Source organism: Mustela nigripes, chromosome 3, assembly GCF_022355385.1.
Source record: "Mustela nigripes isolate SB6536 chromosome 3, MUSNIG.SB6536, whole genome shotgun sequence".
Taxonomy (NCBI): Eukaryota; Metazoa; Chordata; class Mammalia; order Carnivora; family Mustelidae; genus Mustela; species Mustela nigripes.
Window position 1 is genome coordinate 102,975,971 of NC_081559.1, and position 13,732 is coordinate 102,989,702.

Here is a 13,732-nt window from a genome sequence, read left to right on the forward strand (position 1 = left end):
TTAAATTTTGATGAAGTCCATTTGTGCTTTTGATGTCTTATCTGAGAACACATTGCCAAATCCAAGGTCATAAAGATTTACACCAATGTTTTCCTCTTAGAGTTTTGGGGTTTTAGCTCTTACTTTTCAGCCTTGACTCATTTTGAGTTAATTTTTGTATGTGATGTGTAGTATGGGTCTAACTTCATTCTTTTGCATGTGGGAATCTGCCTAAACCAGCACTAATTCAATTTTGATAGTACATTGCTGTCATTAATTTAGTTTTTTCCTAAACATCTATACTTCCGACATCATTAAGATAATAACTTACTTGATGTCTACCACAATGAAAAGAGCTTTGAAATATTAATATCATTATTACTCAGTAATACAAGCACCGAGGGAACTTTAGCATTTATTTGAAATTCTTTTGTCCTTAGTCTCTTTTTGTGTGACATAAAATCAAAATACTCTGTACTAAAGTCTCTTGAATTAATTCTTTCTCTGTTCGGCTCTATTACCAATTTAATATTTGTTTAGGTTTATTTGCTTCAGTCTCTGTTTCACAGCTTTTAAATTTGTTTTATTTGTCCTTCCAGGGTATCTTTTTGGCAAATGCCTAACAACATACATATGCATATATGTACCTATTAAGATATGTATACACATACACAACCACTATATGCACACACACGTTTCTTTTTTTTTTTATTCTCCCTACTTTACTTCTTTACTTGTGCACAAGGTAGACTGTTCTAATCTGGAGATCTTTCTGTATCTGTACATAGTTCTCTTGTCATTTCTTATAGCTGCATAGTATTCCATTGGCGGGCGCCTGTTGCTGGGCGTTTGGGTGCTTATTAATCATTTGCTGTCACACACGGTGCCACAGGGATCACCTTGTATGTTGCTGTAGGTTAGATTCCTAGAAGCCGGGTGGCTGGGACCCAGGGTGAGTGCTACTCCAGTGCTCTTAGATTTTGCCAAATTCATCCCCATAAAGACTGCACTGTTCTCTCCTCCCACCAGCCGTGTACAAGAGGGCCTTTTCCCCAGAGTGTGTTGTCCGACGGTGGGGTTTTGCCAGTCTGGTAGGTGACAAATGGTGTCTCCACGTAGTTAACAACTTCCATTCTCTATTAAGTGAGGATGAACATCTTTTCGTATGTTTGACATCATATGTATTTATTTTTCTGTGAATTGTTTATGTCTGTTGCCACTTTTTCCCATTGGATTGTTGATCTTTTTTTCTCTCTGTTTCTAAGAACCGTTTAAACATAGCTCTTTGTGATGTGGGTTCAAATACTTTCCCTCCGTGTGTTATTTGTCTTTTTTTATAGTGTGTTGTGCCATACAGAAGTTTTAAACATTTTTTATGTAGTCTAATTTATTGATTTTTTCTTACATGGCTTCTGGATTTTGAGTCATAGTTAAAAAGGCCTTCCCTACTTCAAGGTAATGAAAGGATTTCACCCATGTTTTCTTCTGGTGCTTGAGGGGTTTACTTTTATATTTCATTATGTGTATATTTAATCTTCTTAGTCCCTTTTGCCAAAACTACTTTTCAGATGAGTTTTATACTTCTGTTGAGTATGTATAAGAGCTTCTGTTTCTCACCCTTGCCCATGTTTGTATAATTTTATACTGAGAATAATATTGCCAAGTGTTCTTTCTGCCCTGTGCTTGGACTCCTCATCTACAAAATGGGAATTTCTGCTCCTGTTTAAAAACAAAATAAGAAGAGGCAGAGCTGAGAGCAATAAAGAACAGAAGGGGTATATGAGGAGTGATTTTTAATTTCATAATGCTTTGTACATAGTGTGGTAATGACAGGCACTCGGTAAATATGCAGTTGATTGGAGGCAAAGTGCCCATATATTGAAATGTATGTTTTTGGCAGATCTTCTTTCCCTTAAAACTTTATTCATTACTGATAATGCTGCTTATTTCCTCAGTTTGTAGAAGACTATGAACCTACAAAAGCTGACAGTTACAGGAAGAAAGTGGTTCTTGATGGAGAAGAAGTCCAGATAGATATTCTGGACACGGCGGGACAAGAGGACTACGCAGCCATTCGAGATAACTACTTCCGCAGCGGGGAAGGTTTCCTCCTCGTGTTCTCAATCACAGAACACGAATCATTTACAGCAACTGCTGAATTCAGGTATGTTTCAAGTGAAAGAGACTCCAGACTCTGGGAGGCTTTTTGCCTTTCTTTCTCACAGGTTCAACTCGGCAGGACTTTGGGGCTGAGCACAGTAGTAGAGGGTTGAACTCATTATTAGGGAAAATTCTGCTAAAGAATTTCTGTGACTTTTTGAATCTTGGCACATTATAGTCCACCAGTTGTTATAGTCTCTTGGGGTTGCCATGTTTTATAATTTCTGAATATAAATTATCTGAAGAATCTGTTGTCCCTAGAGAGGACAATGCCATTCCATATTCTCAAGAACCTATAATTTTGTTTTCATATAAATCCTAAGGGACAAGGATTGATGCATTCACTTTTTTTTTAAGATTTTTTTTTTAATGTATTGAGAGAGAAAGCAAGTGAGACAGCAAGCAAGTAAGACCGTGCACACTCGGAGGGGAGAGAATCTCAAGCAGACTCTCTGCTGAGCACGGAACCTAATGCAGGGCTCGAGGCCATAATCTGCCTCTTAGCAGATTATGACCTGAGCTGAAATGAAGAGTCAGATGCTTAACTCACTGAGCCACCCAGGTGCCCCAACTGTTCATATCTTTTTTATAATTTTGCCAGAAAAGTAATCATTTTGCTCTATTTTGAGGTTGATGAAACACTGTCAAGAGACTGCAAGCTTTGGGTCCGCATGGCCATTTGCTGCAACTGTAAGGACTGTTAGCCTAGGCGAATGGAAAAGAGCCCAGCCTTAGAATCTGATGGATCTGGGTTTGAATCCTTGCTCTGCCCCTTAGCACTTTTGTGACCCTGGGCAAGTTTACTCAGCGTTGGAGATTCTATTTCTCTATCTGAAAATTCACTTGTTAGTTGATAGGATGAAATGTAATGATGCTTTAGGCTATAAATCCTTCAGGGCAGACACGGTGGCCACCTGCACCATGTGCTGTCCCCAGGTCTTCTCACAGGGTGTGTGGGGGCTGCTTACACAGTGAGTAGAATATTAACTGCTGTAATTCATTTCAAATGCAGGTTAAAGGTTAAAGATACCTTAAGTTCATTTCATTATAAAGAAACAGTGAGCTGTTAGGCATTATCCTAAGAGGAATTCCAATGGGAAGGACATCTTTCTCTTTTTACCCCATACGCTTTTTGTTTCTCTTACACAATTACAGTTTTTTTGACGACTCACCTTATAAACATATCTGCCCATTTGACTTTTGATTTTAAGAACCAGATCTAGAGTCTAACAGGAAACTAAGAAAGGGGGAAAGATTTTTTTTTCCCACTCTTTAGCAAGTTCTGGTCAAAAATCGAGGAATCAACCAAAAATAAGAATGAGGAAACTAAATATCCCTCTAAGATTTGGGGGAGGCATCAATGAGCCTGGAAGGCCTCACTCAGCTAAACCAGCAGAGTGAGTGGAAGGTAAACAAAGTCGATATCTATTACCGTGCTGCCTAGTGTCAAGTCTTCAAGGGTGGAACATCCCAATTCTCTGATACTATAGTGTGTGAGTCGTGGTGATCAGTTAAATGACCAGGACTCTTCTGAGTGGTCCTATTAATTTTCAGACTTCCCAACATACCTAGAGTTTTCTCTATGTGGGAATAGCCCCTGTATTCATAAAACTGTGTTTGCAGCTACAGAATCCTGTTTTTATCTGTCCTTGAAGATAAAACATGACAGATGCACACACTTCCTCATTTTCCTGCATATTCTGAGCCTTTTGATTTCCCATCACCTGCATGACTCACCAAGAAAGGAAATGATAGGCAGTGGAAGAGTCCTGATCCGAGAACAGACATCCTGTCTCCCCATGCCATCCCACATGCATGCGTACACACACACACACACACACACACACACGCCATTCGTGCATTCCCAGAGATTTGGAGCAGGGTCTCATCTCATCTTGGGAGATGGGTTTCGGTCATTATGTGAGAACAGGGATCCTTAGAAGAAAAAGGACAGATGACTACCTAAAAGAAAAACAAGGGCAAGTTAGTTCTTCTGACTTGAACTCTGGACATTCAGATAAAAGTCACAGGGCTGTCCAGGTTTCTTACAGCATTGGAAGCAGAAGAATGGAGGTAGAGTATCTGACCCTTTGTGCTTAAACTCACGTTATGCCTCTTAGCAGTTTTCAAACGTAGCATGTCTGTATTTATGGGAAGATCCTGACATAAAACGTTAATATGCTCTATCTTCCTTGAAACTTTCCCTGGATAATACTAAATAAGCTAGAAAAATCAGTTTGTAATAAGAGACCAGACTTGGTACCCCAATTTTTTATATAACATATTTATTAATGAGGTAATTTTACAAACCTGTGCATGACTAATGAGTCAGAGAGCTGTCAGTTTTTCTTGTTCATAGTTTTGCTGATCATTTAACTTATAAATGTAGTATGTTCTTTGACCACTGTTGACATGTAGCCCATAGTAAAGCTATCTAAAGGCAATTTTCAAACATCCACTTTTCTTCCTTTTTGTTTTTCTTAAAATATTTGCTTATACTTAAATGGACTCTAATGGAAAAAATTTAAAATATTTTTATTTTTATGAAATGTTACCCTTTATCATATAAAACCAATGCAGAGCTCCACAAAATGCACTTTTGAAGGGATCTTTTTTGGAATATTTTAAAATGTAGAAGTAGAATTGTCTTTACTGGACCAAAATAATGGAAGTGGAATGTTTAATTTGTGTAATTAATTTTGATTTTGATTAATAATTTTAGATAGCTGATAGTTTTAGTAGAGGTAAAATTTAATTGGATTCTTTTCTTTTCCTTTTTTTTTTTTTTTTTACTTTGTAGTTGAAACATAATATGCACTAAAATCTGATTATTCCTTAACATAACTACCCCTGTTCTCTTGGCTGTAACATTTACTGTATCTAAATGCAAACTATCTTTGGGGGAGCAGAGGCATACATAGATACAGATTTGGTTGAAACAGAAGTTCCCAAAACCATACTTTTATACTCAAGAGTCCTTCTTATGGTTCCATTCTTTTTTTTTTTTTTTTAAAGATTTTATTTATTTATTTGACAGACAGAAATCACAAGTAGGCAGAGAGGCAGGCAGAGGGAGATGGGGAGGCAGGCTCCCTGCTGAGCAGAGAGCCCGATGCAGGGCTCGATCCCAGGACCCTGGGATCATGACCTGAGCTGAAGGCAGAGGCTTAACCCACTGAGCCACCCAGGCACCCCTGATGGTTCCATTCTATTCTATAATATTCTGTTTCACTAAGGAAAAAATTTACGGTTGTGACTCATGAAACTGATTTCATGATCTAATGAACCACCGCCTTCCTTATAAAAAACACTGATTTTGTGGCTGTTATTCTCACAAAGTAATTATACCATTTTTAAAGGGGAATTATTAAGCATTTTATGTATGAAGATACTTCTCTTACCTTGTTTTTATCCCAGAGGTTCCCAAGTTGTTTTTTTCCTTAAAAGAAAAGTGCCTAAGTGTAAATGGGGGACCCTGTTGAAATGCAGAGTCCTGGGCTCCTAATCAGACATCATTTCTGTGGGACTCCTGTTGGCCCCAGAAATCTGTGTTTGTGATGAGCGTCCCACATCCTTCTGATACAGGCAAACTGAGAACCAGGCTTTTAAAACACTTGTCTCGTTTATGGCAGGATCTAGGGAGTGCGTTCTTGGAACATGCCCTGAGCGTAATAAGCTTTTCTGCCCGAGGAAAGCCTTTCATTTGAGAAGCATCAATGAAGTTGATTCTTATTCTAGCTGTCTTAGCTGTGTTATTTGGTTTGTTTGTTTGGATGCTATCTCAGGGAACAGATCCTCCGCGTTAAGGCTGAAGAAGATAAAATTCCATTGCTTGTCGTGGGAAACAAGTCTGACCTAGAGGAGCGGAGGCAAGTGCCCATCGAAGAGGCTAGGAGTAAAGCAGAGGAGTGGGGCGTGCAGTACGTGGAGACATCGGCTAAAACACGGGCCAATGTGGACAAGGTAGGTGTGCACTTTGTGCGTGTTTCTTAGAAACAGCAGAACGTAGACATCTCGTCTGTTTGGTTTGGAGGGAACTGTTTATGCAAAGTAGGGGAGGACTGCCTTTTCCAGATGTCTCAGCCAGTACGGTGAGAAGCCCTGGGAGGGTTTGACCCTGGAGTTAAAAAAACACAGGGTCCTCTCACTTTGTCGGGAGACTTTGTGGGGTATGCTTAGTGCTGACACGGCCCTCGGGAGTCTAGCAAGATGAGACCCTGGCTTTGTGCAGACTGTGTGGGTGGACACGAGTAGTTCCCTGTGCTCTTATTGCCATGGCTTCCTGTTCTTCAGGGTCAAGTTCTTCAGCAGGTTCTCAGGGACTTCCTCCAAGACACACGGCATATCTTGATTTGCTGTCAGAATCATTCTTTTCACCTTGCTGGCCACTGGCGGGGCCAAAGTGTTCTGTCTTTATAACTTAACTTCTCAGAAGCATTTACTCTCAGGAATCAACTCTCCAGGGATCTCTCTTCTCTCTCTTATCCATCCCCTGCATATTTTCTCATTCAGATCTCTGACGCCAATGAAAGGGCGACCTTGACAATGATGAATGTTGACAATTTTTGAAAATCCACCTACCAGTGATTGCTATCGTTAGGTTTTGGGGTGTGTTTTTGGTTTTGTTTTGCTTTCTTGTTTTTAAGAATTAAGGTGCAGAGTGGTTGCCACACAGTTCAAGTAGACAGCCTTAGACATATGGCTTTTCCTTCGCCTTCACCTTGTTTGTTAGCTTTTACTTCACGATCCCTGCTCCTGGAACATCCAAACCCATTTCACTTTGGCCTCCTTGCAGTGGCTAAATATGCTTTGTTCTATCTGCGACAGCATCTGAATCCCCCAAAGTGCCTCTTATGCTTTCTTAGGGGGAAGTAATTCTCCTTTACTTCTTCCCTGATGAGGGACAGATTGGTAATCAAGCTTACTTTACCTTGAAGTGATGCTAGAAGAACATTGGCATTGAGAATTTGGCATTAGAAGGGACTCATTTTATTAAAAAAAAAAAAAGTTATTCAAGTATGATTGACATACAGTGTCATATTCATTTCAGGTGTACAACAAATTGACTTAACAATTCTGTGTATTACTCAGTGCTTACTATGATAAGTGTGGTCACCATCTGTCACCGTACAGTATTATTACAGTATTACTGACTAAATGCCCTATGCTGTCACTGTGACTTATTTGTTTCATAACTGATGGTTTGGACCTCTTAATCCCTGTCACCTAATTCACCCATCATCCCACCCTCCTTCCCTTTGGCAACCACCAGTTTGTTCTCTGTATTTAAGAGTCTGTTTTGGTTTGTTTGTTTCTTAAGATTTCACATACAAGTGAAATCATATGGTATTTGTCTTTCTCTGTCTTATTTCACTTAGCATGGTACCCTGTAGGTCCATCCATGTTGTTACAAATGGCAAGAGCCCATTCTTTTTTCATGGCTGAGTAATATTCCTCTGTGTGTGTGTGTACACCACATCTTCCTTATCCATCCATCTGTTGATGGACTCCTTTGTTGCTTCCATAATTTGGCTATTGTAAATCATGCTACTATAAAAATATAAAAACCAGGTACATATATCTTTTTGAATTAGTGTTTTCATTTTCTTTGGATGACTACCCAGTGGTACAATTACTAGATCATATAGTAGTTCTATTTTTAATTTTTTAAGGGACCTCCATACTGTTTTCCACAGTGGCTGCACCATTTTACATTTCCACCCATAGTGCACAAGCATTCCCCTTTCTCCACATCCTCATCAACACTTACTTTCTTGTCTTTTTGTTACTAGCCTGACAGGTGTGAGAGGTGATCTCTCATTGTGGTTTTGATCTGCATTTCCCTGGGGCTGAGTGATGCATCTTTTCATATGCCTGTCACTTGTCTCTACGTCTTCCTTGGAAAAATGTTTATTTGGGTCCTTTGTGCATTTTAGTGAGATTATTTGGTTTTTAGCTGTTGAGTTGTGTAAGTTCTTTATATATTTTGGACATTAACCCCTTATCGACTATATGATTCATAAATATCTTCTCCCATTCAGTGGTTGTCTTATTCTTTTGCTGATGGTTTCCTTCCTTGTGCAAAAACTTTTTCTTTTGGGGTAGTCCTGATAGTTTATTTTTCTTTTGTTTCTCTTGCCCGAGGAGACAGATCCATAAATATGTGGTTAAGGCTGATGTACAAGAAATTACTGCCTATGTTTTTTTTCCTCAAATTTTTATTTAAATTCCAGTGTAGTTAACATGCAGTGTAACATTAGTTTCAGGTGTACAAACACAGTGACTCAGCACTTCCATACATCACCCAGTGCTCTTGCCTATGTTCTTCCTTTTATGAGTTTTAAGGTTTCTGGTTTCAGATTTAGGTCTTTAGTCTATTTCAAGTTTATTTTTGTGTATGGTGTAAGAAAGTGGTCTGGTTTCATTCTTTTGCATGTGGCTGTTCAGTTTTCCCAACATCATTTATTGAGAAGATGGGGTTTTTTCCCCATTATGTATTCTTGCCTCCTTTGTCTTAGATTAATTGGCCATATAATCATGGTTTAGTTCTGTGCCCTCTGTCTTGTTCCATTCATTTGTGTGTCTGTTTTTGAGCCAGGTCATACTGTTTGGATTACTAACACTTTGGGAGTATATCTTGAAATCTGGGATTGTGATACCTCCAGCTGTATTCTTCTTTCTCCAGATTAATTTGTCTTTTCAAAGTCTTTTGTGGTTCCATACAAATTTTATGATTATTTGTTCAGTTCTGTGAAAAATGCTATTGGTATTTTGATAGGGATCGCACTGAATCTATAAATTGCTTTGGTAAATATGGACATTTAAACAATATTAATTCTTCCAGTCTGTGAGCACGAAATACCTCTCTATTTGTTTTTGTCATCTTCAATTTCTTTTATCAATGTCTTATGGTTTTTAGAGTATAGGTCTTTTACCTCCTTGATAAAATTTATTCTCAGGTATTTTATTCTTTTTGGTATAATTGTAAATGGGATTGGTTTCTTAATTCTTGTTTCTGCTGCTTCAGTTTTGGTGTATAGAAACACAACAGATTTCTGTGTTTTAATTTTGTAACCTATAACTTTACTGAATTTATTTATACATTCTAATAGGGTATTTTTGCAGTATCTTTAGGGTTTTCTATACATAGTATCATGTCATCTGTAGATAGTGACCATTTTACTTCTTCTTTTTAAATTTGTATGCCTTTTATTTTTGTTTCTTGTACTGGATTTCCAGTACTATTTTGAATAAAAGTGATGACAGTGGACATTCTTGTTCCTGATCATAAAGGAAAAGCTCTCAGTTTCTCACCATTGAGTATGATGTTAGCTGTGGGTTTTTCATATATGGCCTTTATCATATTGAGGTATGTTCCCTCTAAATCCATTTTGTTGGCAGTTTTTATCATGAACAGTTGTTGTATTTTGTCACATGATTTTTTTCTGGGTCTTTCGAGATGATCATGTGGTTTTTATCCTTTCTCTTTTTAATGTGATGTATCACAGTGATTGATTTGCAAATATTGAACCACTCTTACATCTCTGGAATAAATCCCACTTGATTGTGGTGAATGGTCCTTTAAATGTATTGTCGAATTCAGTTTGCTAATATTTTTGTTGAGGATTTTTGCACCTATGTTTATCAGATATTGGCATGTAGTTTTCTTTTTAAGATTTATTTATTTATTTGAGAGAGAACATGGGGGGCGCAGAGGGAAGAGAGAGAGCATCTCAAGGAGACTCCCCACTAAATGCCGAGCTCGATGGAGCCGGAAGCGATGGAACCCTATGTGGGCTCCCGGTCACGACCCTGAGATCATGACTTGAGTCTAAATCAAGAGCGGGATACTTAACTGACTGAGCCACCCAAGTGCTCCTGTAGTATTCTTTTTTTGTGGTGTCTTTGTCCGGTTTTGGTATTAGGGCAATGTTGGCCTCATAGAATGAATTTGGAAATTTTCCTTCCTTTTCATTTTTCTGGGGGAGTAGTTTGAGAAGAATAGGTATTAACTGTTCTTTAATGTTTGGTGCAATTCACCTGTGAGGCCATCTGGTCCTTAACTTTTGTTTGTTGGGAGTTTTTTGGTTACCAGTTCAGTTTTGTTACTAGTGATCAGTCTGTTCAGATTTTTCTTTTTCTTCCTGATTCTGTTTTGGAATATTGTATGTTTCTAGGCATTTATTCATCTCTTTCAGGTTGTCTAATTGGTTGGCATAGCATTTTTTTAATATTCTCTTGTAATTCTTTGTATCTTCTGGTGTCCGTTATTTCTCCTCAGAAAGTTCACTTTAGAAGCACTTTGGCAGCATCTACAATAAAAAACTGTCTGTGACATGAAGTATGTTTACTTGTTAGCTATTTTTTCTTCATATTATTTCTCAATTCTGATGTTGATTCCTCTGCTATTCCAAACCTCTTTCTATCAAATTGTGTCCTAGTCGTAGGAACACACAGGAAATCCAGACATTGTATTTTATTTAAAAAAAAAAAAAATCAGTAAGACTTTCTCAGCATGTAACCATGGATATGTAGTTTTTTGACAGGGTGCTGGTGGTTGGGGCTGTTGCCAGGCACCATCCATCGCCCCTTCCTCCACTGGACCAGCCTGACCTGCCAAACAGGACCCAGGAGAAACTTATGACTGGCAGCATTGTATTCACTCGTAAACAATTTACACTAAAGGATGGGAGGCTGTTGATAAGATCGGCCCATGAACAACTTCGTCATCATTTTGAATTGGACACATTCCATTCCCCTCCTGCCTTTGCTGTTAGAACAAAAAGAAAAAGCTGTAACATCTGAAGCCATTCACTGCTGCCCTGGTGGGTGGGCTGCTTAGGTCACTTTGGGAGGAAGGTCTTTTTCTGTGCCCAGAGCTGGTGGTAGATGCACAAGGAGTCCCCCACTCAGAAAGTTGGTCTCCTTTTCATCAAGAAGATATGTCTATGAAAATAAAAGGAGCTTGTAGTTTTGTGTGAACATCCAAAGATTAAAGCCTACACTCAGTCTCACACTTTTAGTCTCTGTCATTCCCTCCAAGAAATCTGAAATGTTTCTTTGTAGGAAGCATATTTTGTCTGCTTGGGTTATCATTGGCACTTTGGCATGATTGCTGGTAGCAGAGGGCAAAACCCAAACTATTGTGACCAATGATAATTTGTATCTGAATAACATGCTGGCATTCAAAGGACAAGCCTTCTATCAGTTCTTGATAAAGTTCCTTTCGGTGAACATCACAAGGAATGGAACAAGTGACTGTTCCTGAGAATGAGGGCAGGGGCATGGGCGTGGGAGGGTGTGGGACAGCATGTTTCTCCTCCCCATATCCCCAGTTTCCTGGTGCAGGAGACTGAGTTTGTTTATGCTTTATCCCCCTTCTCCCCACCCCCTCCATGTTCTGAGTCTTCTAGTTTTGCCCGGGAAGTTGTCAGGCATAATGATGTTCCTACCTTCATAAGGTCACGATAAGGATGACATGGTAGTATCTAAGAAAGTACCTAGTGGCAGGCACTCCTATTCTTAACCTTGGCTGGTGGCTGGAGATGCTAGAAAGTCTGATGCAAATTTTGGCACAGAGTTGATAAAAATAAGTTTGCTTTATGCTTTAAAATGTAAGTACATAGCCTACTTAGTGGAAATACTTCATGAAATCATTAAATGGCTTTTTCCTCCCTATTCTTTTCACTCCTTCCTTCCCAACCCAGGTGTTCTTTGATCTAATGAGAGAAATCAGAGCCAAAAAGATGTCTGAGAACAAAGACAAGAATGGCAAGAAAAGCAGCAAGAACAAGAAAAGTTTTAAAGAAAGGTGTTGCTTACTGTGAAAACCAAGATGGCGGATGAAGTCGATCGCCGCTAAGGACATGGGGTGGGCTCATTAAGAGAAGAGTATAGTCGACTTCCTGGTGTGTTCCCTGCTCTTCCAAACCTCATTTACACATACTTCTTTAAATGGGGGAAATGTTTGTGAACCAGTAGCTGGCAGAAGAAATAAGCCCTTGTCCATGCATTGGAACAGCTACTTTGTCAGGAGGTTTGGGAGTTTCCTTCTCCCTCCCAAATGTTTAATCACATATGTAGTGTATAGGTAAGAAATAAGTGTTTTGTTAAACAGAAATGTACTGTCATAGCATCTTACTTCCCTCCCTAGTTTTATAACATCACTGTATTCCATTTTGAAATGAAAAGGTCTTATTAAGTTTTGGGCAGAGGGTAAGATAAGAACCTTCCTAACTCTCATCAGCTTAACAGAAGTACTCAAAAAAATCCATTAAGCTCTAATAAAAATTCAGAGATTTTTTGGGATAAGTTTCTTGGCACTACCCTGTGGATCTGAAGCACAGCAAAAAAAAAAATAAATAAATAAATATGAGTCAGGCCAAATAGGTCAGTAACAAGCTCATAAACCCTTCACCCATATGAAAAATGAAAGTTGAATTCTTCATATTTAAACAGCCAAGTATAGCCTGTGTTGTCTATTTTTCTCCTGTAGCATCCTTATTTTTATGCAGAAGCTTCTTTTTCGCAGATCAAGTGAGGACTCAAGACTGGTATACTTTATAAATGACACACTTTTCTAATTAGATTAAGAATATATCTTGGGATACATCCTTTCCTAATGGCCAGACATGGTTAGGCTCTTCCTCCTCTGCTGGTAACCAATATCTCCTTCTGGTCAACCTCTCTGCATTCAGAGGTCAAGAGAGCCTCTTCTTTTATTTCTTTTCAGTATCATGAGTTCTTCTGAAGAATGTGATGAGTTGAAATTGTATTCTCAAATCATGAAGCTGGAGCCTGTGCCAGACATTCTGCTACCTCTCATAGAATTTCTCTGTAATTCTAAATTTAAATTTAGGAGAAGAGGGAAAGGATAAGATAAGCCATTGCCCTTGTACCTCTGAGAATTGGCTGCTACTTCTAACATAATTTTCTTCTGAGATGACCTTAGAGTTGGTTAGAAAAAGGCTTTTATTGAGATATTGTTATGCTTTCTTGTATCAATATTCTCAATTTAGCAATCTGAACATTTTTCCTCAGGAAAGGAGTACTTAGACCCAGTATTCAGCACATTTTCCCCCATTTCTCAGAAGTGATATTCCACATATAGGTGCCAAAAGTGAACTGGGGTGGGGAGAGTGGGAACCATTCAAATTTATAGTTAGTACAGAAATTGTGGAAATTATGATCTGAAAGGAAAGCAATCTTGTATCACCTCCTAAAGAAACATGGTCTTTTTTAATAATAATAAAAAAAGCAGACAAATAACACTTTTTTCAAGTTTTCAGCCTTTTTATTTTCTCCTCTTGTCATACAGGTAAAATGCAAGTATTAGAGAAACTGACAGTAATTTACTCATTATTGATCTTGTTAAGTGTTCTGTATTATCAGACAAATTTTGTTTCAATTAATACTTTGAACTTGGTTGTGGGAAATATAATTTAAGTATGAACAGTAATTTTAACTTCATCTTTCCTTTGGGAGAGAAGACTACTCTTTCTTTGTAAAATTTGAAAGCTTGAAGCGAATCACACCCAAAGTTTTTGAAACAATCTTTTTCTTTTCATTATAGTTTGCTACCTGTTTGATATCA

General features: G+C 38.4%; 1 protein-coding gene across 1 annotated transcript in view; it reads left to right on the plus strand.

Annotated features, from left to right (window-relative positions):
• Positions 1-13,409, plus strand: part of RALB (RAS like proto-oncogene B) — a 43,570-nt gene extending 30,161 nt beyond the window's left edge. The window contains exons 3-5 of the mRNA XM_059394470.1: positions 1,935-2,143; positions 5,925-6,102; positions 11,847-13,409. Coding sequence (XP_059250453.1) covers positions 1,935-2,143; positions 5,925-6,102; positions 11,847-11,966 — 507 coding nt within the window. The 3' untranslated portion in view covers positions 11,967-13,409. The remainder of the gene's footprint in view (positions 1-1,934; positions 2,144-5,924; positions 6,103-11,846) is intronic.
• The last annotated feature ends 323 nt before the right edge of the window (positions 13,410-13,732 follow it).